The sequence below is a fragment of the Cornus florida genome, unplaced genomic scaffold (genome assembly GCF_030987335.1).
Source record: "Cornus florida cultivar Cherokee Brave unplaced genomic scaffold, ASM3098733v1 CherokeeBrave_3.0.0_Hap2_Chr09, whole genome shotgun sequence".
Taxonomy (NCBI): Eukaryota; Viridiplantae; Streptophyta; class Magnoliopsida; order Cornales; family Cornaceae; genus Cornus; species Cornus florida.
The window spans coordinates 68303020-68328622 of record NW_026775579.1 but is presented as its reverse complement, the minus strand read 5'-3'; the positions used below and the strand labels follow the sequence as shown (position 1 = coordinate 68328622).

Below are 25603 nucleotides of genomic sequence, written 5' to 3'. Positions count from 1 at the left end.
TCTCTCAATTGAACCTCATAGTTAGGATTCAGAATAAGCACTTAAGATGGCTTTAATCAACATCGATTTCTTAGGATCTATGTTGATTTTATGGTGAAATGAGTATTAAGTATGCGATAAAGAAGAGTTTATGTTGATGGAGTTTCTATGGCATCTAATAAAGCTCTTTTGGAAGCTATCATGGTGGAGTTCTTGGTTGTCTCTGTAAAACACGCTTTCTCTCTCTATATATATATCTATATGTATCTTTCCTTTTGATTTGCTTGAATAACTCTTTCAATGCATGTTGAATTCTAGATTGTGTACATGTTTTATGAAATGAATTTATTACAGTGATATTAGAAAGGATAAAAGTGCAAGGAGCACCCTTGTCATATACAAAATGTGTAGCAAACCCCCTTCCTATATTTAGTATGAGCGTAACCGCTTAAGAGCATCTACAATGCAAAATGTTATTTCTCCATATTAAAGTTATATATATTTTAAGAGGAGCTACAATGCCAAAATGTTATATTTTAGCAATTTTGTTCCAATAGTGCATTCATCCAAAATTCTATATTTTAGCAATTATGCTCCAATTGTGGTGACACTTCGACCATTACTTTCCTTATTTTAATTAATGCATTATTATTGATTTTCCATGTGACTTTCCAGCCCATGTCTGCACAAAAATTCAAAAAAAGGCTTAAACATATCAAGTTCTCAACTTATGAGAAAAGTTTTGAGAATCTCATATTTTGAGTGGTTATATAGCACAACCATTGGAGTGTATCAGAAAACAAAATATCCAATATTTTGAGTTTGAGAAGACATTTGAGAGAGCATTAGAGATGCTCTAACATTTGAAAAATGTGTACAAATTGCCCCTTCATCTTATGACCGTTGACGGACAATTTTTTTAACTCGCTAAAAACCCAAAATACCATTTTAAATGAAAACAATACTCATTAGAAGGTATTCACACATTTTTTATATAACTTGGGGGTTTCTTGCACTTTACCCATAGAAAATAAAAATAAAAAACTTAGAAGATGCAAAATGTCCAAGGACATGTCATTAGACGACATCGTACGAGTCATTCTAAAATATTTGTTGAACACCTGAAATGTTTTCAATCACTTCACCTTCTCTCTCTCTCTCTCTCTCTCTCTCTCTCTCTCTCTCATTTTTTATTACACTCCTCTTTCTCATTTTTTATCTCACACCTTCTCTATCTCTTCCATCTCATTCTAAGTATGTTACAATATATAAAAGTCACTAAGGGGTGTTTTGGTCATTTCAAAACGGTATTTTGTAATTTTTAGTAATTTTTTTTTTTTTTTTGGTCTAGTAAGAAGGGGGTGCAATTTTCAAACATTCTTTTACTTTACCCTAAGGGTATTTTAGACATTTTAGCCTTCCATTAACGGCAAATTGATGGAGTGTACTTATTTGCACAATTTGAAAAATGTTGGTGGCTTTGGGGACTGGGGGAGGGTTTTTTACATTTTATATATAACAAAGGGATTTCTTGCACTTTCGACTTTCTGGATGGGGTCTAGTTTCTTAAATGGTTGTGGGGCTGGGACGGAGGCACTTCTCTTAAATAGGAGTGGGGATGGGAAAGGTTACCCACTCGTTGGAATTTGCACTATTTGGCCTTACAAGGCCAAGTCATCCCTCTAACGTAGGGTAAGAACTCATAACATTCTCTCTAACTCGAACTTGCATAATTCTCACTGTGGTAGGAACAACTTAAATACATACCAGCTTTTTGTGTTGGCATTGAAATTACACCAAGTCAAGGACTAAACCTACTCTAATTACCACTTGTAACAAGCCAAACACTTCCCATCCGTTCCAAAAATTTAACCTAATAGTTGGTGGTGCCTACCTTCATTCGTGAACCTAAAATCCTCCCCCATCTAGTTCCTAAACGGAACCTATATATACACTGTATGTATCTTTTAAAAACAGATTTATACCTGACAAATATATGCTGTAAATACAAATCAAAATGACAAAAAAAAAAAAAAAAACAAACGTCAACAAAAAAGGGGTACGCGTCCAGAAAACGTTGGAGTCAAAAATTGGAGACGCAGATCCGGCATGAAATCTGGGTGCCAGAAAGGCAAACCCATCCACTTGCTTCAATTTGGTATTTTAAACAACAAAATACATTGCATTTGACACATTTAAATCTATATATTTATATAGATCATACCAAAAATGATTGATTTTGAAAGAAATGTTTCAGACTTCAATTATGACGTACGACATCCAATTATCATTCACCTGAAAAAAACGTAACTATTCTCATAAACCATAATAGTCATTGGTAGGACGTACTACATAATCGGTATCCTCAAGGTGTATGTATTTTTTTTTTCGAATTGTTGAGCGAGATTATTCGCTTGTGAACACTAGTCGAGACCTGGAAATATTATAGACTTAGTCGTATGTTGTCTTAACCACATGTTGCTCTCTTAATACAAAAGATGAATCATCTGCAAAATCCTAAATTCTAAGTCAGAAATTTATCTCGTTTCATTAAATGTTTTAAAAATTCAGAATATATATATATATATAAAGATTTTAGGAATCTTAAAACTTTATCATGAGAACAAATATGAACGCGAGAAACAATTAATTGAAGATAGAATTTAAGGTTTCCATATAAAAAAAAAAATTATCGACATATAAAAGAAGAGATTACAGGAAATAAATAAATAAACATTGAAATGCCATAACAACATATCACGTACAAAACTCAAATCATATACAGAACGAAATATATATGTTAATGAATATGTATAATCTAGAGAGAGAAAGAGATAACTTACCATTAGAGACATGTAAAGATATGGAGGATCTTTAGTTATCTACAATGGTAAATGGGCAGAGAGAGAAAGAGAAGGAGAGAGAGAGAAGACGAAAAGTCTTCTTCCTAAGGGGGAAGACACAGCACATGAGGATGGTCTCACGTACCCTATTTTAATCCGAAATTCTGGGGATGATAATGAGGATAACGATTAGTTATTTTTGGATTTTAATTTTAGTACGTTTCTTTTTAAACCTAAGTTTCTTATTTATGAATATGATGGGTATGAAAAGAAGAAAATAGTAAAATTCCCAAAACAAGAAGAAAAAAAAAAGTAGTTCTAATGAAGTAATGATGACTAACAAACAAGTCATTATCTAATATTAGTATATAGTACTATATATATCAGATAGATGTGTTAGACGTGTAAGTTGTAAACTTTTAGTTGCGTAATTTGAGTAAAATTGTTCCACTCCCACTCGGAACTCATATTCTTGATTGTTTTGAGTTTCATTATTAGTACGTCAAACTCTTTATTAATCTTAACAATAATAAAAAAGAAAAAATAGAGTTTCATTGTTTAAGGTCACGTTTATCTTAATGAGATGGAATTTTATTATATGAGAAGCAACTTATTTACCCATATATATATATATATATATATATATATATATAAATAAAATTTGAATTGTTTTTATAGAAACTGTTATATAAGAAAAGACATACATTTTTTTTTTTTTTTCTTTGGCACCATTTGCCCCTGCAGGCACTCGAATCCTAGACCCCGAATCCTCATCTACAATTTTTTTTTGAATCCTCATCTACATATAGGAAGAGTTAGATGTCCTAAATAACAAAATAATCTATTTTAAAATTTGATAGATTTAAACAAAATAATTACAAATACATCAAGAATTATTGTTAAAGTCCCAAAAACCCTTTTTGTCAATAAATATGCATCTTTAAGTGCTGCTTGTTTCCTTCTTGAAAGCCAAATACGAACACACCCTACCTCCACCGAGGTTCGAACCTCGGACTTCCCTTTAGAAAGAAAGAGGTGATACCGCTGGGCCATTTGGACCTTTGGTTTTAATAAAATTTATTAATTATCAATATATATATCAAAAAAAAGTTTTCCTAAATTATCTTTTCAAATTGATTTCATGTAGTGAGACCAAATTTACAAGATTATAGAATAAATAAAACAGCAAAATAAAATAAACATACTAATGGAAACTTATATTATTTTGCTAAGAACGCGTATCACACACGATCCCAACAAAATAATATAGCAAGTGCTAATATTTCATTCTCAAAACAATGGTCATCTTTACTATAAAGTCAAAGAAATAACTGAAAGAAGTATTGTATTGTATACAGCAATAAGTCATATGCCTTGCACCATAATATTGGTACACCATAAAATTTTATTTTAATTCATTTAGATCCCTTGTGGTTTGTCAATACTTCAAAGAGACCCCCCACATTTACAAATCCTCAGTTAGACCCCTTACTTTTTATGATTCGCATCATTTTTCCCCCTCATGTAAAGGTCAAACAAGGTTTAAGACCTTTTTTTGCTGATGTCATGAAGAAATTCACTAAAAATGCCCAATTTACCCCTAAAAAAGTAAAAAGACATTTACAACCTTCACTTAACAGTGATAGCTTTGGTGAAACCGACTCCAATTCCAGCGAACTTAAAGCTTTAGTGAAACCCATATTAGTCCGACAAGCTCCAAGCTTTGGTGAAACCCATATCAGTCCAATGATCCTACCCAGTGATAGCTGCAACAGTTCCGGTACCACAGTAGACCACTAATAGCTTCTCCTTCAACTGCCCAACTTCAGAAAAACAGCGTGCTACAATTTAGACCAGGAGTTTCATTGATATATCATCACCGATATATCAAAACCCAACGGAAAAGCTTCAGTAACTTCCACTGGAAAAGCATCGACGAACAATATAGAGAGCGCATTTTAAGCTTGGTTCTGTGTACTGAATAGTCTGAATGTTAACATGATTGAAGACACAACATTGAAGATTTGAGAGAAAGCCAAGTGAGCTTAGTTACAGTTTCGGTGAGCTTCGAAACGGTAAAAAACGATGAGTTCCGATGAGCTTTGAAACTGCACAACAGTGAGTCGCTTCTCCTGTTCTCTTTCACAACCATCTTCTTTTTCTTTACAACCGGCGAAGACTGCACTAACCAGCAGCAACCAAATTGGTACTTCTGATGTCTTTATCACCAACATAATCGTCGGAGTAGCGTACGGTCTTTGCTTATAGCAGCGACTTGCTGCTCTAATTAACACTGCCTTCTTCTTCTTCACTTAGGTCGCAGAAACCTGCTGCTCTAATTAACGTCGGCAGCAACCGTGAAGATCATTGCCTTCTTCTCCTTCACCTAGATCACCGACAGCGACCTGGAATCCATTCTTGATGGAGACCCAATGGTTTCCGTCCTCTCTTAAGCCTCTAGGTCATTGTTAGCGACCTAAGTGCCAGGATTTGTATGTCCTGGTAGAGTGAATTCTTATTTGGATTAAAGTGACATATGATCCTAAAATATCTTAAATATGTGTGCTTTATACAATTGGTGAATTCAATGTATTATGTTTCGATTCATTATGGAATTGATAGTATTCACTTGATTACAAGAGATATTTATATGTATATGATAGCGATTAATACATAAACATAAATAATTAATAGTCGATAATTATGGATGAACTCTTAATTAACTAAGACTTGAACTGGATCCGCGTTAGGTTGAGATATATTACGAGAGCCGTCGTATGCAATTACTCCCTATCATTGTCGTAGCATTTGACTCTTAAGCATGAGATAAATATAGACTTTTTTATTAATTAATAACTACTTTAATTTGTTCGGCGGATTCTTTGGAATCTAAAGACCGACACTTTGGGTAATTATGTAATTAATAGTTAGAGGGTTATATTTTCAATATTTGCATCATTGCTACTTGTATTTATTTTGTATTAATTATAGTTAATCACAAAGTAAATTCGAAGACTTTCGTGTGTTGTAGATAAAATGATTTTCCGTATATTTATTTAAATTATTATTTTTGTCAAACAAATATTTTATTATGATCAAGCCGAAAATAATCAAAGTAATAAATATATTAATTTAGTAGTCAAATTGATGACTTTATTTTTCTGATAACTAATTATGCATAGAGGGGTCAAAATACAACATTGACTTAGAGGTTATTTATTATTTAATTTGAGTTCAATTAATTTCTTTTAATGGAGTAGAAATTGATTTATGAATTAATTAAATTGGATCCATGGTATAATGGATCGGGACAATTATTAATTCATTGTAACCAAGAAAATAATAAATCCAAAGGATTCTCACTCAGAGCCTAACTTGATATTGGAGGCCCATTAGATTTGAGATATCACGTGAATTTTAGAGATTGAGAAAAATATATTGTCTTCAATTTTATTTTTATTTTGCCTATATATTCATGGGGTCCATGTATATTTTAGGTTACGCCTTTGTGCAATATTTTTGGAAGATAAGAAAATATTTTCTCTCTAAGATTTTAGGGTTAGTGTTCTCGATCATCTCATGGAAGCACCCACAAGTTAAGCTCTCCAAGGTCATTCATGGAGGTTTATTAGTGATTCCTAAGGGTAAGATCATTACCAACAAGATGGAGATCCAAGGAAGAGGCATCTAACAAAGGGATGCACAATAAGTAAAAACATTCACTTAATTAGATGAGACATTTAAGGTATACTCAAAACTTGATGTAAGTTTTCTATCTTTAATTGAATGGATCATCATGTTCTTCATGCATAAAACTTGTCTTTACACATGAATCAAGATCTTTATTTGAAAATCCCTCTAAAAGTTTATTAAAACTTCAGTTTCCCCAACACCAAGTTCCCACCGGAAGCAACTTGCAGCGACCTGTGTGGTCGCTGCTACACTCCGATTACCAAGTCGCCTCACAACGACCTAGTTTTTTCACTTTCCCAGCAACCCAAGTGTGGTCGCGTTATGGAATATAGGCGACCCATGTTGATTCTTTAACAGCCACTATTAGGTTGTCATAGTCGCTACTTTCTTCTCCTTCACCCAGGTCGCCGCTGGCATCCATTCTTGACGGTGACCCAATGGTCGTTGTCCTCTCTCAAGCCTCTAGGTCGCTGTTAGCGACCCAAGCCCCCCACCCGAAGCAACTTGCAACGACCTATATGGTCCCTACTACACTCCAATCACCAGGTCACCTCATAGCAACCTGGTTTTTCGTTTTCCCGACAACCCAAGTGTGGTCGTGTTATGGCAAAAGTGGGTCATCCATGTTGGTTACTTTTCCACGACAGCAAGAATGAGATACAGTGGCAACGCGAGCTTAAATTTATGTTGGAGAAAACGGGACTTTGATCCATATATATGATTATTGAATGCATAGGTGATAAATTAATAGAGCAAGCTAGAGTGAGAATGAAGAAAATAAAACTTCACACACTACTTCAGTAGGTGTTGTCGACGCAAGTAAGAAGAAGAGTAATTGAAATATATATATATATATATATATATATAAGAGGGTATTTTGGTAATGAAATATTTATTCATGAACAAGGGTAAAATAGACATTTCATTCTCTCTTTTAACATTATCAGCCGACAATGTCTGACAGTGGGTCTAACTGAAGATTTGCAAATGTGGGGGGGTCACCTTGAAGTATTGACACACCACGGAGGGTCTAAATAAATTATACCCTTACAATTTTTATGTTTCAAAGAGTGTTTTGTGTGTTTAATTAGACTTTTGCACCATAATATTGGTACGATTATTTTATTTTGTTTTTTAATTTTATTCCATAATTTTGTAAATTTGGTCTCACTACAAATTATACAGATGCTGAATTGACAACGTATGTATTATGTATAAGGTAAGAAGAATTAGTTGGATTTGAAGAAAAAAAAGAAACAACTTTGCTGACAATTACATATTTTTGTTGGGTTAGAAGAGTCCTCCGAATATTTTGGGTTTTAGTTTCGCTATTTTTATTTTGGAATATAAACAGAGAAGAGAGGATAGGCTCATTACATTAAAAAAAATATGGTAATTTACCATAAGTAATTGAAGTAATTGAGCGTGAGAGCCAAATGAATCAAAAGATTTATGTTTGGTTCGGAAAGGGACTATGGAAGTTTTTAAATGAATGGAGTAGAAGGGGAAAGATCCTCTCCATCCATTAAAAGAACCCTTGCTCGAAGAGGTGCATCGGTCACCCCGACTGTCATATATCCTATATTCGATGGGGAATTTCGAACTCATTCTGTGACTGCCTGGACCATGAAGAAAGGAGATAAGCGCAATAACCTTTGCCGCACCTTCATCTCTTCTAATTGACCCTTTTTTTTTTGCTCGATTATGTGATATATATATATCAATTAAACAATTTTATTAAAGAAGGAAACAAACAATAACTAAAGGAATACATCTCAACAACAAAAAAGCAAGCCAAATTACAAAGAGGGTATTTGGGACTTTAATAATAATTCTTAATACATTTATAATTATTTTGTTTAAATCAATCAAATTGAAAAATAGACTTTTAAAATAGATCATTTTGTTATGGGTTAAGCGCAAAAAACCTCCTGATATATAGTGTTTGTGCAGAACTAGTCCCTATTTTTTGAAAATGTGCATGTTAGTCCATAAAATTTAAAAAAAATGCAAATAAGTCTCTCTAACCACTTTTTGACCAAAAATAAATATAAAAACCCCATTTTACCCTTTTTATTCCTTTTTTACCCCTACCCCTACCCCTACCCATTTCCTATTCCCTCTCTCTCCCCCTCTGCGTAAAACCCTAACAACTAACCAAAATGGCCGCTGCAGCTGCTGCTGCCCCCTCCGCCGCTGATGCCGCCACCATCACCGCCACCAAAGACACCAAAAATAACCCTCTCAAGTTTGTCATCTTCCTCTTCACCCATCCCCTCTCTCTCTCTCTCTCTCTCTCTCTCTCTCTCTCTCTCTCTCAAATTCTCACCTCTCTCTCTTTAAAACCAAACCCAGAAGATTATAATCAAATAACCAAATTTTTTTTTTTCTTTTCTTTTTTCCCTTTTTTTTTTTCCCAAAATAAATAGAACAAATTTTAGATGTGAAGGAAGCTAATTGTAGTGACTTGATGATTCATTTGCTTTGATGGTAACTCCTGAGAAAGACAAATTTTCCTCTCTTTATGAATTTGGGTGAGATTATAATCTTTCTTCATTATCGTGATGGAAAAGATAATGGCTTCCTTGAAAACTGATGCAGTCGTTCCGTAAGAATCGTAAGATATCCATTGATATAGTTTAGCCTAGTACATTTTTCATGCTAAATTTTGAAAAAAAAATTCTTGGTTATGTGAGTTTATGTGCTGTTTAGCACTTTATGTTGAAGGTGATCCGTAGAGGCTTATAGTGAATTCTCTTGGAAAAGCAATGGGATAGCTGATTCTAATTACCGCTATGGAGTTCACTAGTAGCAAGCGCAGAAGGTTGTCGACGAGAATCACAACGGTATTGAAACGGGCATGGAAACTCAAATTTGCAATAGCTATTCCTTAAGAGATCTTTGAAAAGCAATAGGGCTGCTAATACGAATAATTGCTACGAAGTTGTTGATGAGCAAGTTAATAATTAACAATACATTGGATCCAATGCATCCAATGAGAAGGACAAAGGAGAGAGGTTGAGATTTTCTGTTACAAAACCGAATTATTCATCTAATCCTCCTGATCAGGTGGTTTCCTCTGCATATTTGACTTTACCCACTGTCCTATCTAAGGGGCAGGTTGACAACCATAGGCTTGATTCTTCTTCATGCAACTATATTCCTGGGAATAATACAAATTTGAATTTAGAAATAGCAAATTTTATGATTGATTGGAGTAGTCATCGTGGGTATTTTTCGAGCATCCAGCAAAAGGAACAGTTTGGAAGTTCTTCTCAACTTGGTTCTCACAATATGGGATGTATTAACCAACCATTATGTAAATCCTTGTGGAGCGAAACCGGGAACCCAGTTGCCATACTTGAATCCTATCTCTTAATCGCGCTCACTCTATACTAGCTATTTTCTTGTGTATTATATATATTACACTCACAAATATAAGTACACACACCCGTCCGCAAATGCCTCTCTCTGCAACCCTCCCTGTATATATATATATAAACATAGAGATATGTATAATCTTACCGCCAAGGAAGAGCTTTGGGTTTACGACGGTTGAATTGATATGAATAGAGGCGAATTGGGAAGAAGCAATTGCTGACAAGAATCAATTATAAAAGAAGAATCAATTATAAATGTCTGTGATCAAAGCTTGATAAGTTTGTTTTTTTGTTTTTTTTTTCTTTTTTTTGATAAGTGGATAAAATGGTCATTTTACATGGCCTATATTTATAGTTATTAATTTATTCAACTGAAGTGAGGGTATTATCGTCATTTTATACTACACAAGGACCTATTTGCACCAAATTGATAGTATAGGGGTTTTTTTTTACCATACAGGGACCGATATACACTATATCGATAATAGAGGGGGATTTTTGCAATTAACCCTTTTGTTGTACCTATATAGGGCTGATTGCGAATCGGACCAGTTCGGTTTGGGATAAAGTTCAATCCAATCCAGTCCCCATAGATTGGTGAAATTTGAAATCGAACCAATCTGTGGGGACTTGTAATCCAAACCAAACCGATCCGTAAAATAACGGATCGAATGGGATCGATTTTCACGAATTGTGTTTTTCAAACAATCCAATATGATTGCACTTTATGGTCATTAAAATCTCAAATTAGTAATTAAAAACATGTAACTAACTTTTTAACATATATCAGCACAAACTTAAATTACCTAATAACAAAATAAAGTTGTAAATCATCCAAAAGTTAAAAGTCTTAAATAATGAATAAAAAAAATTATAGAAATAAAGTAAGTATATTGTGTATATATATATAGAATATATTAATATATAATTAAGAAACAGATCAGATCGGTTAACGGATTAGATTGGTTTTTCAGGGCCCAATCTGGTAACCGAATCACAAATAGCGGATTGCTATTTTTCTAAACCATCACCGTACCATGGGATCTAAAAACCAAACTGAACCATACGGATCGGATTGGTTTGGGCCGAATTGACAAATTATTTGCTCAACTGTTACCTATATGTAGTTTTCCCTTATTTTAATTGGGCTACACAACCATGACAAAATTAGAAGTTTTTTATCTAACAAAATAAATAAATAAATAAAAATTTTAAACAATTTCTTTTTTTATCTAACAAAATAAATAAATAAAAATTTAAAACATTTTCTTCTGAGAACCTTCCACAAAAAAAAAAAAAAAAAAAAATGCTTATTACTACATGTTACAACAAAGCTAAACCTCCACTATATCTATGCAATTTAAAAAAAAGGTCCCACTTTTTCTTGGGAAATATATCTCGTATGGAACATTTTATTGTTAAAAATAACTGTGGAAGGCTAGTAAAAAACAAATGTACTGAAATAGTTCCTTCTCGTTTTGAGTGAAGCAGTTGTAACTTGTAAGAATGTAAGTTGAATGCGGACCGATTAATCAAAACAAAAACGAGAAACAGAAAAAGAGGTGCACCCAACATTTTTCCTTTTTCTATGTTGTTGCATCAAATCATATTTGTTGAACTTCTTCACATAATTGGACAATTATAAGCAACTAACTAATCAATTGCCAGTTTGTCACACACATTACACGACTAAATATCATCCCTATCCTCTCCTCTATGGTGTCAAGTGCACACATAATCAACCGCTTAAATTTGAAATTGAACTTTGTACTATATTTCATTCAATTCCAATTTGAAATTAAACTTTGTGCTATTCAATGCTTCCAGACGCAACATTAATGGTATTTAAGGCTGCAACACAATACAATACATTTGATGCAGTAGTTATGGTATTTAAGGTTGCAACACAAGCAATACAGTTGATGTAGTAGTTATGCTGCATTGTGATACAAGTTTGCTAAACCGTGACGTGCACATAATTATGTTGCATTGCGATACAAGTTTGTTGCACCGTGACACAAATTTGTTGAAGACAATGGGAACATTTGTATAAGAGACGAAAACTATTATACCAGTAACAGTCAATGCAATAGGAGAGTTAAGAGCAACCAAATGCAGATTTTTTCAGAAAACTGAAATGCCGGTTATAAGTTTGGGTTTTTAACCCAATGCAAATACCCCAAAACATCATAAGAAAGCTTCATAATGATTGAAATTCTAAATTACCTCATCATAGTTGTTTTATCAAGGACAATGACCTCTCCATTACTCTGTCTTTTATACAGAGTCGATTAGATGGTTCAAAACCCCCCACATTAACAAATATAAAAGTTTTGATTTCCTCAAAATAAGGTAAATGTTAGTTGACCGGAGATAAAATAATGGAATAATGGAGACGGAGATAAAATCATGGAGACGGAGAGGTTCCTTGTCCGCTTTATGTAGGGATGGCAACGGGGGCGAGTTTAGGCAGGTATACCCTCCCCAGCCCCCACAACCGTTAAAAAATTCCACCCCCGTCCCCGCCCAAAACCACAAAACGAGAATACTTTTTACTCCATTCCCATAACCGTTTAATATTTTTACCCCCGCGGATACCCACCCCGCCCTTTTAAGACCATAATTTATTTATTATTAAAATAGATTTGCTCTTTTTTTTTCCCCTCATCTTCAATTATTCACTATTACAAATTTCTTTTTAATCAAATTCATTTTTTACTTTAATATTGTTATATAGAGTATTAAATATATAGTTAGAAATACATATACTAATGAAATATGAGTACTTAAGTAATTTGCCTATCTAAACGGGGCGGGGCGGGGCGGGGCAACCTCTCTCCGCCCCCGCACCAAACCCGTGTAGGTTTTTATTACATCAAACCATCTCTGCCCAAATAAGTAAAACGGTCCCCCAAAACCGTCAAAAACAGTGCGGGGTGGGGCGGGTCAAATTGCCATCCCTAGCTTTATGCCAAGACAAGATATCATTAAGAACGCATGTAAGAGGAAGTAGAGAAAAATATTCTGGTATCTAAGATGGAACTTTAAGCGTTTACCAATTTAAGTATTATAACAACTCATACTTAAATTCAAAATAGAGAAGTCCCAAAATAAGATAAATCTTCCAAAAGATAACAATTAGAACAGCATGTCCTAATATAAAGATACGCAAGGTTTTCGACTACAATGAAAGGATTTGGCCTACCACCACCACCATCCAGAGGGACTGAGTCTACTAGTTTAGTCTCTCACTGTTGCAGAGACCTGATGATATCCGAATCACCTGAAGCATTAACAACAGAAAGTCAGCTGTCGCCTGTTAGGAATATGGTCTCTCATTAAGAGAGGCTTAGTTTCATAAAACAACTGAAATACCTTGCTCGATAATGCTAAGGCACGACACACGGAAATACTTGCCACATGCTGTTCCCAGATCAACATTGTCTAAGCACACAAAAAAGCCAGCAAAAAATGAAGACAACAGAAAGAATCAGAAAACACATCTCATCAGGCGTAAGCATTTGGTCAGACCAAAATAAAATAAATATGGAGTAAAGGAGTTCCTACTATGTAATAATATTTTAAACAGTGCCAAGTGTTTAACAACTAAGTAGCAACAAAAAGATCACCTAATGTTGACGACAAAATATTGAATGCAATGGACACAGTAGAGAGAGATGATGCAAATTGGAATTGGACTAACATACTATGACCAAGCTGCGAAGCTTAAACATTGTTAAAGGAGTGAAAAAAAATAGCAGAATTGACATTAGCACTATTATTTTTATGATGAACTAAATAAAGTAAATTTCCATCCCAAGCAAAAATTCATCAAAGAATGAGTAGATGGGTAGAGTAAACATCAGGTTCACAAGTGCTACAAACCAATGGAAAGAGATTGAGAAAGTCCAATTGCATGTTATACTGTAAATTGATGGAAAAGAATGAATCATAACAAGCAAATCTAAGTCCAAAAATAGGTTTGCTAAACTCGATAGCAAAGGATTATCAGCATCATCACATCACTAAGAGGCATGGTTTAGATTTATTTTTAAGGAATATGAAGAAAATTTCTGCATGATCTAGTATCCCATGTAGGGAGCGTTCTATGGTCTGGATTATAGAATACAAACAGCCAAGCAAAGGATAGTAATATTTCATTATAACCTTGCTGCAAAATAAATCACACTCTCGGCCATATGTAAGAGTGTGTTAAACACAAAGAGATAAAAGACAATTCTTTGAAATAGTGAATTACTTGGGTTAGGTATCAAGTATACAATACAGGGAGAGAGCTTATCGACAAACTCATACTCTTGATGGGAAGTTCCCCCCTCGACCATCATAAAGCATATTATGGTCATTTGCTATTTCCATCTTATTTATATGTATGACAAGTCTTTTATTTATTTTGTTTAGTTTTGGGTACATAACACAAATGAAGTCCTCTTTGTTTCCTCCCTGTCTCCAATTATATTTGTTCAGCAAAAATGTCATATAAGGTGCACAATGAACATTACTGACTATTCTCTATTGCCAAAAAAAAATAAAAAAATAAAAAAATAAAAAAGATTATTCTCGAAAAACATAGAACCAAAAAAATCAATCAAGCATTGAACTTGCACATAAACTTAATGGAAATCAGCACTTACTTCCATTGAAATGGTGAACCCCGACCTTTGCAAGCATGGCATAGTACTCAATCTCGGATTTCCGCAGAGGCGGGCAATTGTTTGAAATTATTACCAGCTTCCCTGTAATTGCTCAAGCAATCACAAAGATCCAAAATCAAAAATATTAGAAGCATAAATTAAACAAATCCCAATTAAAGGTGAGCTCTTTTTCTGTTTAGTTTTGATGCCAATACATTGATTAAATCACAAATAAAAGTGAAGTAGATTCAAGGAAATCAAGATGATTGACCTTTGGAGTTCCTGAGAGACTCGAGGACAGTTTTGTAGCCGAGAGTATACTTGCCGCTCTTCATCACAAGAGCGAGCTTGCTGTTGATACTCTCATGAGTCTTCTTCTGCAGACATTACAACCCACAATAGATTAAGGTTCAACGCATCGATATTCAACGATGCACACCCATATATACATATGCATATATATATAAATATATATTGACATATAGAAACAGAGAGACATGGAGAGAGAATAATACCGTCTTCTTTGCCGCTACCATTTTTGCTCCTCAAAAAACCCAAAGCCCTGCGAACAAATCGGTAAGAGAGAAACAGTGGTCAGTGAGAACTCAGTTTAATGCCCAGATCAGATCAAAATCTAACTTTTTAGAAACAGAAATTGAATGATATTTTACTTTGAATTGCAAACCCTAGAGTTTCGATGACTAGCGGCGCCGAAGAAGAAGAAGAGAGAGAGAGCGGGGTAGATAAAGAGAGACAGAAGGGGGTAGGGTTTGGAAAATGAGAGTTAAATTAGGGTTTATTGTGCACTCGTTGTGATGTGTAGCACGTGCGAAACACGTGAATATGTATGGATTGGATCCGTTCTGGACCATAAACAGGTCCAAAAGCCCGAAAAGAGGATATTAATTGGTCTTCAAAAGGATGGGCTCGTGCGTTGGTCCAACCCAATTGAAAACCAACAGATAGATACACACTTCCGCTGGAGTACTTTCGCTTCTCTAGGGTCTGTTTGGGAAAACGAGTACATTGGGAAAAACTTATCAAGAGAGCCCTCTCAAAACATGAATCATAAGTTATTCATATTTAATCACGGGATTGTGGTAACTTTTGAAGATTTGCAAGAATTCAACTGATTAAATATGAGAATTCGTGACTCTTGTCCTGACAGGGTTCTCTTGATAGCATTAATATATTACAGAAGGGTTAAATTGATATTTGTTAATTTAAGTTTGGTCAGCTACTTGAGAGGATTCTTTGGCCTTATCTAAAGTCACTCAAAATAATCGCCTTCTTAGGCTAAAAAACAAACTTCAATTTATCTCATATGATATACCATTTACCAAATTTGAAGCAAGAACATTACTAGTGTGATCCCAACAATCAAAGGGTGAGTGGATTTGATGAGATGACAGAACGGTGCTATAGTGCAGTTGAGCGGTTGTGATCATTCACATGTGGAGCATTTATACGTGTGAATGATTAGAACAATCCGCTAAATGCATGCCGCACCGTGCTGAATGATTACAACCTAAACCATCTCGCACCGTGCTGAATGGTTACAATCGGTTGTGGCTGTGATCACTCACACACGTGTAGAATGTCCACAAGTACAAATATCCCGCACTGTGCAGCACATGATCTAAATACTACCTAATCAAAGAATATTTGGCAATCTTTTAGGGTCAATTTGGTAAAATAAAAGTGAAAGGAAAAGAAAAGAGTGGTAATGGAAGGAAATACAAATATGCCTTTGGTAGGAAATGTTGGATGAAAAAGAAATGAAAATGAAAGATTTAAAGGGATAGAATGATGTATGAATAGTAGTTTTTGTTATCCCCAAAAATGGGAGGAAATGAAAGGAAAGGAAAAGTTAATATTTTTAATAAAATTTTGTCAATACCAAATTTGCCCTGATTTTTATAAAAGAAAAACTCCATAAAAAGATATGATTGTAAATTCATTACATATATGATTGTAAATTCATTACAATAATTTCTTTTCTTTTCTTTTCTTTTTCTTTTTCTTTCCTTTCCTTTCCACTGTACCAAACATGGCCTTAAGTCCTAACATTTTGCAGTCTCCTAAGTCCTAACATTTGGCATTATAGCAAAGAAAGCAACTTGACATTTCGCATGACACGGAAACAGTTACTTTCAAGACATTTCGCATTATACAGAAAAAAGAAACAGCCCATAAAATTTATAATCACATTAAGAATATGAATATCAACAAAATTTATTTCCATAAAATGTCGCCAAGCAGGCAACCACATTTTAAAAAGTTTTGAACCAAAACTAGCACTTGGTATTAAATTGTAGTTTCATCTGCCAGAATTTAAACACAATAACGAAGTTTTGAACCAAAACTAGCATTTAGTACCAAAATGCAGTTTCATCCGCCAAAACTCTAAAACATACTTTCTGAAGATCAACTTCACATCAACCTGACCTGTTGGCATATTCGTAATTACAGCAAAAGGTTTAACACAATAAGGCTTCAATATCCAAGAGGAGATGAACAAGAGCAATGTTGGAAGCCACTCGGAGATAAACTTTTTTATTAATAATATTCTCAAGCAAACACTGTCTTATTCCCACCATAGTTGCAGCTAAAAATGACTAAACAGCTGTACACAAATACCAGTAACATGCATGATCCTGATCCATGAGGCACAAAGTAGCCACTCATAAACTGCATACATAAATTAAACCTCCCTAAGAACTGCAGACATAATTATGAATTACACTGTAGAACCCTGTCCCCATACTGGATAACGAACTAAGCCACTAAATATACCACGATCACTACTAACTACTGCCTGTTTTTATTTTGATTAGCCAGTTTTGCTGTGACCTGTTCTTCAGTCAAGGGTAGGTAGTAGATTCGAGGGGTGGCTCTGGTTTTCCTGAACAGGTCATCCAAGGTTAAGATTGGATGGTCTACTTTCTCAGGGACCGGTGGCTGGGGAAGGGGTTTTATGGTAGGTAGATCAGAAACATGGGGTGGTTTGGAAACTGGAGGTTGGGGTGAAACGGGCTGCTTGTGGCCATGCTGGTGAGTTGAGGATGGTGGCTGAATGGGAGCTCGAGTTGCAGAAACAGTTGGGCTGGTACTGACAGGTTTAGTAGCTGTTGAATTGGGAGGCGCCTCTGCACGCAACTTCACTTCCTGGGGATCAACAAACTCAGCAACCAGCAGACGTCCTCCATTTGGAGGCCATTGAAGGTTGTAAAGAGCATTTCGAGTCTCTATGGCTTCCTCTGGTGATGAGTACTGCACAAAACCAAGTATTCATCAATTCAATGGGTTTGTGACAAAATGTTTATATATATATAAAAAATAAATAAATAAAATAAAATAAAATAAAAAACGAAGGGAAAATACAAATTAATTTTTAAAATTTATTTACAAAAATAGAATTTAGTAACCAAGGTAAAAAGCTTCCACTACTTCAGGGAATAACCTAAACAAAGACTACAGCTGCCCTAACAAATTAAATTCTTCAAACCAAATTGTAACTTAAAAATAATCAGCCCCTATTTTCAAAAAAATTTCCTATTTTCAGTTAACTAAAATTAATTAAAAAATTTAGGGAAAAAAAATTGATATGTTCTGTCAGGTGTGAATGTCAAGACTCAGTATCATTCATTTCTGGTAAATGGGACCAGTTGGACTTGCATCTGGACCAAAATATACATATGGACTACATATATAGGTTCCAATCAGCAAATAGTCCAGTATATATACAAATATATATATGTAACTGGCTGCATCCCGTTATTAAGGAGTGCCACCTCAATACTCACCAAACAGAAATCAAATAGGTTCAAATAGTATACATCTCGATTACAAATATAGGTTCTGATCTAAAATGGATTCTTTGTCAATCCATGAATGTGATCCAAACAGAAATCGAAATTCACATGAAGAGATGAGTAAAGAATGAGCATGAGATACCGTGACGTAGCAATGCGTCTTGATGTGATCCATCCAGAAACTGCAGACATTACCAGTTCTGGCTAGAAGCTCTTGCACAGCTTTCAGTGTAAAAGGACGCAGGAAGTGATCGATTCTAAGAGAATTGGTTGGAGGTTTTGGTGATGGTGGAACTGCAATCGGGAGACAACAAAGAATCAAACTTATATGGAAACAACATTTGTCGACTGAATAGTGAATTTCATCAGCAACCATATTATAATACTCACCAACACGTTCCTTGGGTGCATCTGCACTAATTGTAGGGTCAGACTTAGTGAGGTTGTGTTTCAACATATTAGCCTGAAACAAATCCTTAGGAACTGTAGAAAGGGAAAGATTCGAGCCTTGTGTTTCAGAGATTTTAAGGCTTCCAGAATTCCACCTACGCAACCTCTTTGGAGGTTCTTTGTTACCAGCTGCTGCTTCATCTGCAAACACAACTTACTAAGTACAATAGACCACAAGAAAGCAGACACTTATTATTATTACAACTTAAATGGGATAAAGTGATTAGAATGGATTTAAAAAATTAAATAAGAGACATGACTCGTAGTAGTAGAAAAGAATGAAAAAAGAGAATTCATGTGGCCGATCACATTCAAAAGGGATAAAGCCAAGGAAGATGATGATTGCTCAAAAACCAAATGGCTCAGGTTCAACTCTCTCTGGCAAACTTGATGCACGTGGTTATACACAAACACACACACACATATGAAGAGAAAGGTTATGACCTACTCTAGTTCAGTCGCAACAAAATCATGACTAAGTCTGCATGTCTCAGGCACTAAATAATACTTCTCTGAGGCATTCGAAGACACCTGAAGTTTCCATACATACACACTTTCTTTAAGAAATGAATAAATAATAGTGACGTTTCAAGCGTGTTGAATATTTTCAAAAATTGACATACTTTTAAAATTCTTCTACTGATCAAATATTTAGCTTATTTTAATCATAGCTTGCAATTTATACAGACATACATGTTTATATTAGTTCTTACTATTACAATAAACTGAAAGAGCAGTCTCTTAAACACATGTTCTTTGATCATGAGAACAGGAAAAAAAAATTATAAATTTCTCTACATTACTCGTTGTATATTTGTAGTTTGTGGGTGCTCGCCCACGCTCCCACACATGTGGGAGTGAAAGTGAGTTACAAAAAGTATTCTTTTAAAATTCTTTGCCCATTATTATTTATGCCCCTTTTCATAATTTTCTAGTACAATACTACAAAAAGCTTTCAGATATAGGCCTATGTTTATCTGGAGAGGGAAGAAAAAGGAAAAAGAAAAAAAGAAAAGTATTCTCAAACTGATAGACGGGATAAGGATATGTCTATATCACGTGACAGGTATACTGTGGATCAAATTTTTACTTTTGCACCATTTGCTTTTTACTTTAAATTTGGTGATCAACGGGAACAGAATTCAGCAAAACTCTATATAGGGAAAAACATACTCTTCTACTTGCTATTACCAAACTGACCATAAATTTTCTTCAGCAACAAAAGCACCACCAAAATTAAGATAACATTTGTAGCACCCAGACTTTCAGCAGTCTCTTTTCCCTCTTTGATATCAGTGAGACTATATTTCATTGGCCAAAATACATCCCCCAATACCTTCCTGACAATCCCCTCAGTGTGCCATTGTGTTGACCTTTGCTGCTCATTTATGCTGTACAGTGGATGTCAAAGGTGGTTAAACTCACAAATACAAAAGCAAGCTCATTACTCGTTTCTCCTAACCTACTTTCTCTCTGCTGAAAACTAAGTTCAAAATATCCAGCCGAAACAGACCTAAAATCCAATAAGTGATGTCCTCCTTCCCAAGCTCATTCAGTTCCTCATCTCATGAGAACTTTAACACAAGTTATCTGCCAATTTGAATTAAGAGATAGCCCAATCTCAACCATTTCTCCACCCACACATTCCAATAACAACATGTTGATTCCACAAATTCCTTTTCTATCCTTGAGTGCAAGGAGAATATCCAGATGCCTGCCATACAAAAGCAATTTCTCTCCAATCTCTTTTACCTATGTATACATGTTTTTATAATACAAAGTTATTGGCATTTAACCTTAAACCAATTGTGAATTTAAAACCACGCATCACCACAAGATCCATCACAAAGGACATGGAATGAATAAATAAAAGAATAAATCTCAGCAAATATAACTGTCAAATAAAACAAAGGGTTTTGCATGGTACCTTGAAACTTTCTTTTTTCAGAAGTAGTAGCAATTGCATTCTTCTGTTCAGAAGACGACTCCAACTTGTCAGAATCAAGCTCAACAGCATCAATAGTACCAGCCACTTTCATACCAGCAACGTCAGCCAACTCAATCTTCTCAGCCACTTCAGTGGAAATATCATTTGAATCTATCTGTTTCGTCTCCAATACGTCCTCCTCCATAGAATCGTCAGCTGAAGAATGGTCCAAGTTTATCTTTTCCATTGGTCCCTCATCTGCCACAGTTCTCTCAATACGATCCAGGGAAGTAGATTTGTTGTCATCTACTGCTTTTAAAATAAAAAATACAAAGCGTCAATAATTATGACAACATGGCCAAAATAATTGGAAGAGGGGGGAGGGGGAGACAACTAAAACAAAGAAAAAGAAGGTATTAACTTAAAAAGCCTACCTCGTAACCTTTTTCCCTCAAAGGCAGCAGTCTCGGTAGCATATGTTTTCATCTTGTCAGGGGACAATTGAGGCCCCACAACACCATCAAGAGTTCCCTCATTTGCAACAGGCATTTCCATTAGCTCAATCTTATCCATTGCTATATTGAAATTATGGTTTGAATCACTTGGCTTGTTTTCCATAACATCTCTCATAGAATTATCAACTAAATTATGGTCTAATTTTAACATCACTGATGACCCTACAACTCCATCATTTTCTTTCCTAAAATCCACAGGTGTAGATTTGTTGTCATCAGTTTCTTCAACAAAACTCTGGTCTCCCTCAGGTTTGTTATCATCCAGTGAATGCAAGTTACAATCATTTTGATGGCCTTCACTGGATGTTGGCTGCACCATCTCCACTTTAGTAACATCTAGTTCTAAATAGACATTATCAGCATTTAAATTATCCTTTAGTTCAGTGTTTTCATAAACATACACAGCATCAGTAGAAATTGACTCAGACTTTACTTGAAACCCTACATTTGGGCTGACATCATATACCTGGTTGTTTGGATAAGATGCATCACACTCCACGTCCATCTGCGAAGGCTTTGAATCGTCATTCTCGGTCTTAATTTCATTGTTTTGCAGTGGTTCCTCGTTCAATGCAGTCTGTGATACCACAGTATCATTGAAGAAGGGGTTAGTTTTCATAGAAGCCTCCAATGCAACTGGTTCTTCAACCGCCGGAGCATCTGTAAGTGAAAAATTCAAATTCTTATTCTCTTGATCTGTTTTATTGTTTCCAGAAGCTTTGTCGCTTGATGCAATCTGGGCTGCAATGTCATCATCTCTAATTCTTGTTTCCATGCAAGCCCTTAAAACTGGTTCCTCAACAATCCTTTCAACAGAATCAGTGCCACCTATTGCCTCATCCTCTTGAACTTTCCCTTGATCCATCTCATGAGGACCCTCATCAGGGTCAAGCCCAGCCACAACTTCATCACCAACAGCAGTTTTGCTTGTGTCATCAGCTCCAGTTTGCATGGAAACCTCTAAAATTGGTTCCCCAACAATAATCTCACCCAAATTATTACCACCTATCGCTTCCTCTTCTAGAACCTTTCCTTGATCTATTTCAGCAGGACCATCATCAATGTCAACCGCAGCTACAACTTTATCAATCTTGGCAGTTCTACTTATGTCATGATTCAATGTATCATCAGCTCCGGTTTCAATTGAAGCCTCTAAATCTGGTTTCCCAACAATCATCTCAAAAGAATCAGCGCCACTTATTGTTTCCTGCACTTGAACTTTGCCTTGACCCAAACCATCAATTCCAATCCCAGCCACGACTTCATCAACCTTAGCCGTTTTATTTATGTCGTGACTCCGTGTATCATCAGCCATTTGTACATAACTAGGGTTTGACAGTGGATCTACATGCGCAACCACATGTTTTGGCTCGGATCCAATACCTCTGCTTGCTTCTTCCTCAAAAGGTCCCCTTTCAATGCGAATTGCTTCATCCAACCGCTTTACCAAATCATCTTTCAATCCTTTTGTTGTTAGTTTCCGTCTCTTAAGCTCTTCCTTCAACTCTGCTACTTTCCACTTATTAATTGGTCGGTTGTCAAGAACTGGATATTGCATTGACATCTTTCTTATAGGATTTATCTATTTCTGCTTCAAGAACCTGCATATAAAAGTATAAACTCAAAAAATTGAGTAGTTGACGCGGGGACAAACTTAATAACAATTAAGTATGATTGTACTAGAATGGGAGCTCTAAACATCCAACCCCAAAGAGACGGTACTGGTAAATATACAACCAAAAAAAAAAAAAAAATGGAATTAGAAACATGTATCAGTGAGGAGTGCTGGAGGGATGAATTAGTTGTAGACCTAACTTTTTGCATTATTGGTAAAAAAGTAGTTACCACAGACTTGGATCCATGTGAGTTACGCTATAGGGTCCCATAACTGTTAAAGGCTCAAGTCGCACTAAGGTGCCAAGTAAACATAGAGAGCTAAGCACAAGACATAATATAAGGCGCGAGTTTGGAATAATTAAGGCGCATTTGTAATATTAATGCATATTAAATATGAAAAAAAAAAAAAAAAGTAACATATACAAAACTAACTTTTCAAGATCAAAGTGACAGAATCTTTTAGCATATCAGTATCAATTCAATGGGATAGCCAAATCAACGAACATAAATCCTTTTAATTTGCATTTCCTTTCAGTTAACTCAATGTACAATTGAAATAATTTAGAATATGCAACAGAACTTGTCAAATTTTCTAAAAGGGAATTTGTCTTTTTTTTTTCTTTTTTTTTTTTTTTGACAAGTGAAATTTTGTCATATTGAGTAACAGGGTCAGCTAAATCAACACGGATATATCTTTTCAATAAGAAAGTGCATTAAATACATCAAATAACTTTATAAACGAGCAATAATAAAAGGCTACAACCATATAAACTTTATGCATGTTCTATTATCATAAATATCCATAATTAAAACAATAAACACTTTTGGTTTTTAAATGTGGTTGTCTACTGACTTGTAATATCTCATGTTGTTGTCATGTTGATAGATCACATTGTTTTGCATTATAAGTGTTTATTTTATTTTATTTTATTTTTTATATCTATCAATATGACAGCAACATGAGATAATAACAAGTCAGTAGACAACCAAATTTAAAAAACAAAAATAAAAAGGAAAGGAAAACATAAGATTAAATAATTACTAAAAGATAACGCACTCTTTCTTTTAACCTAGAGCGTAAAAAAATTGTGCAACAAAGGCTTTTATGTGAGCACAACAGAAGCATGTTACTTGCAGGCTGCAAGTAACACCCTTCAGTTGCAGGTTCGCAGGTTCAGGCACTTCAGCCTTAACTTCATGAGCCTGGGTTTTTTCTAGGGTCTAGGTGCGCCTTTAGCAACTATTAATGCCACATACCCGAATCTTTTACTCAAGATAAATCCCTATGGTTGTACATGTTTCCCCATATTACCCCCACAAACAGCGTCCAAGGAGTTTAAACCTGAGAAGTTATTTTCCTATGCGATTTGGCCAAGTCACCTACCCATGTGGGATTAAGTTAATTTATGAACCTTCGCATAGCAAGCATCACCAAATTGCAAACTACAAAAATATTATCTTTCAAACTAACACAACAAAGCCCAAGTGAACATTGCACTAAAAATATTGATAACTAACACCCAGACGAAGCATAGGACAATTGCACTCAGATGCATACTTGTCAAACAAAAACATCAAAAAGAAAAAATAACATTTTATAATTCAATAATATCAAATAGATGGATTCAAAATAATTTGAGAAGCAGAAAAAATCACATCCTCCCCCTAAAATTTAAATAAAAATAAATAAATAGATAAATAAAATATAGATTTTCAGCACAAAAATTCTCTACTGATGTTGATGTAGATATTGCTAGGGTGAAAGCAGGTAGAAATCTGAGAAGCAAACGGAAACAAATCCAAAATGAGGAATTGAAAAAAAAAAAAAAAAACAACAACAAAAGCAACAATAAAAAGAAAAAAGATTTGAGTACTTACAGGGGTGTTTGGTTCGCTAAATGAAATCACTGCAGGTCAAACAGTAATTTGTTAAGAGAAAAAGGTAGATACTTGAAACCCTAGTTTCAACACAACAACAATACCAACCGTTAGTTAAGACAAACAAAACCCAAATTAAATTCACGGGTAATTGAAACCAATACAACTCCACATTCTGACCGAATTATATTCCTGATAAAAAAGAAAAACATGAAAATATATACTTAGGAAATATATATATATATATATATATAGAGAGAGAGAGAGACAGAGACAGAGATTTTGGTAGGAAAAGGAAAGTAAAGTGGCCCCTCTAATTCGAATGAAATTGGCGTGTCTAGGGTTTCAATTTTGACACACTCTGTTTTAATCACAGAGACAATTGTAAAGAGAGAGGGGAATGAAATTGCGTGATAAAGGGAGAGCCAGCAGACGAGCGCGAGGTCGTTGATTTTGTTGGGCTTTTGGATAATTTTTAGTATTATATTTACCAGAGAGACCCGATTCCAGTAAGAGGAATTGGGTGGGTCTATTCTTCGAGGCCCATTTGTTCTGTGGATCTTATCTTGTGCCTTAAAACGTTCAACTTTGGAGGCAAAGTTGGCAATCACTTGAACACTAATTAAGGCAGTATTCGCATATTCATTTAAATAGTCTGTTTTATTTTTGAAATGCTTCAAAATAAATCAACGTGATAAAAAATAATTGAAAAAATTAAAGAATTTTAAACAAAGGAAAACAATGTGTGATTATATATATGTACTTATATATATGTTTTCATTCATGAGTACATTTGCATGGATATGTTGATTATTATTCAAATTAAATTTATACATATGAGTTTAGTACACAGT

The 25603-nt window shown here is 34.8% G+C and overlaps 2 protein-coding genes across 4 annotated transcripts; both read right to left on the bottom strand.

Annotated features, from left to right (window-relative positions):
• Positions 1 to 12905: 12905 nt before the first annotated feature.
• LOC132274228 (large ribosomal subunit protein eL30-like) lies at positions 12906 to 15348 on the bottom strand. The gene is made up of 6 exons (XM_059775458.1): positions 15219 to 15348; positions 15063 to 15109; positions 14819 to 14924; positions 14548 to 14649; positions 13271 to 13339; positions 12906 to 13178 (listed from the first exon to the last, which is right to left on the bottom strand). Exons 2-6 carry the CDS (start codon positions 15081 to 15083, stop codon positions 13144 to 13146), a joined length of 333 nt encoding a protein of 110 aa, XP_059631441.1. The 5' UTR covers positions 15084 to 15109; positions 15219 to 15348; the 3' UTR covers positions 12906 to 13143.
• A 1726-nt stretch (positions 15349 to 17074) lies between these two features.
• LOC132274227 (uncharacterized) lies at positions 17075 to 25218 on the bottom strand. Of its 3 annotated transcripts, XM_059775456.1 has the most exons (7): positions 24858 to 25218; positions 24750 to 24778; positions 21174 to 22855; positions 20740 to 21051; positions 18753 to 18953; positions 18505 to 18656; positions 17075 to 17820 (listed from the first exon to the last, which is right to left on the bottom strand). In XM_059775456.1, the coding sequence occupies exons 3-7, from the start codon at positions 22816 to 22818 to the stop codon at positions 17359 to 17361; spliced, it is 2772 nt and encodes a 923-aa protein (XP_059631439.1). In that variant the 5' UTR covers positions 22819 to 22855; positions 24750 to 24778; positions 24858 to 25218; the 3' UTR covers positions 17075 to 17358. The 3 variants fall into 3 exon arrangements, with proteins under 3 accessions (XP_059631439.1, XP_059631438.1, XP_059631440.1); XM_059775455.1 differs by having other exon boundaries at positions 24750 to 25217; XM_059775457.1 differs by having other exon boundaries at positions 20740 to 21048; positions 24750 to 25217.
• Between the last annotated feature and the right edge of the window lie 385 nt (positions 25219 to 25603).

What these genes read in the sequence shown, in the direction of transcription:
- LOC132274228 (XM_059775458.1), bottom strand. Translation starts at nt 15,083, where the DNA reads ATGGTAGCGGCAAAGAAGACG. An exon ending in GTCTCTCAGGAACTCCAAAG is followed by an intron (nt 14,650 to 14,818) that starts GTCAATCATCTT and finishes GAGCAATTACAG; the next exon opens with GGAAGCTGGTAATAATTTCA. An exon ending in CCTTAGCATTATCGAGCAAG is followed by an intron (nt 13,179 to 13,270) that starts GTATTTCAGTTG and finishes TTAATGCTTCAG; the next exon opens with GTGATTCGGATATCATCAGG.
- LOC132274227 (XM_059775456.1), bottom strand. Translation starts at nt 22,818, where the DNA reads ATGTCAATGCAATATCCAGTTCTTGACAACCGACCAATTAATAAGTGG. An exon ending in TGAGGGAAAAAGGTTACGAG is followed by an intron (nt 21,052 to 21,173) that starts GTAGGCTTTTTA and finishes TTATTTTAAAAG; the next exon opens with CAGTAGATGACAACAAATCT. An exon ending in TGCACCCAAGGAACGTGTTG is followed by an intron (nt 18,657 to 18,752) that starts GTGAGTATTATA and finishes TCCCGATTGCAG; the next exon opens with TTCCACCATCACCAAAACCT.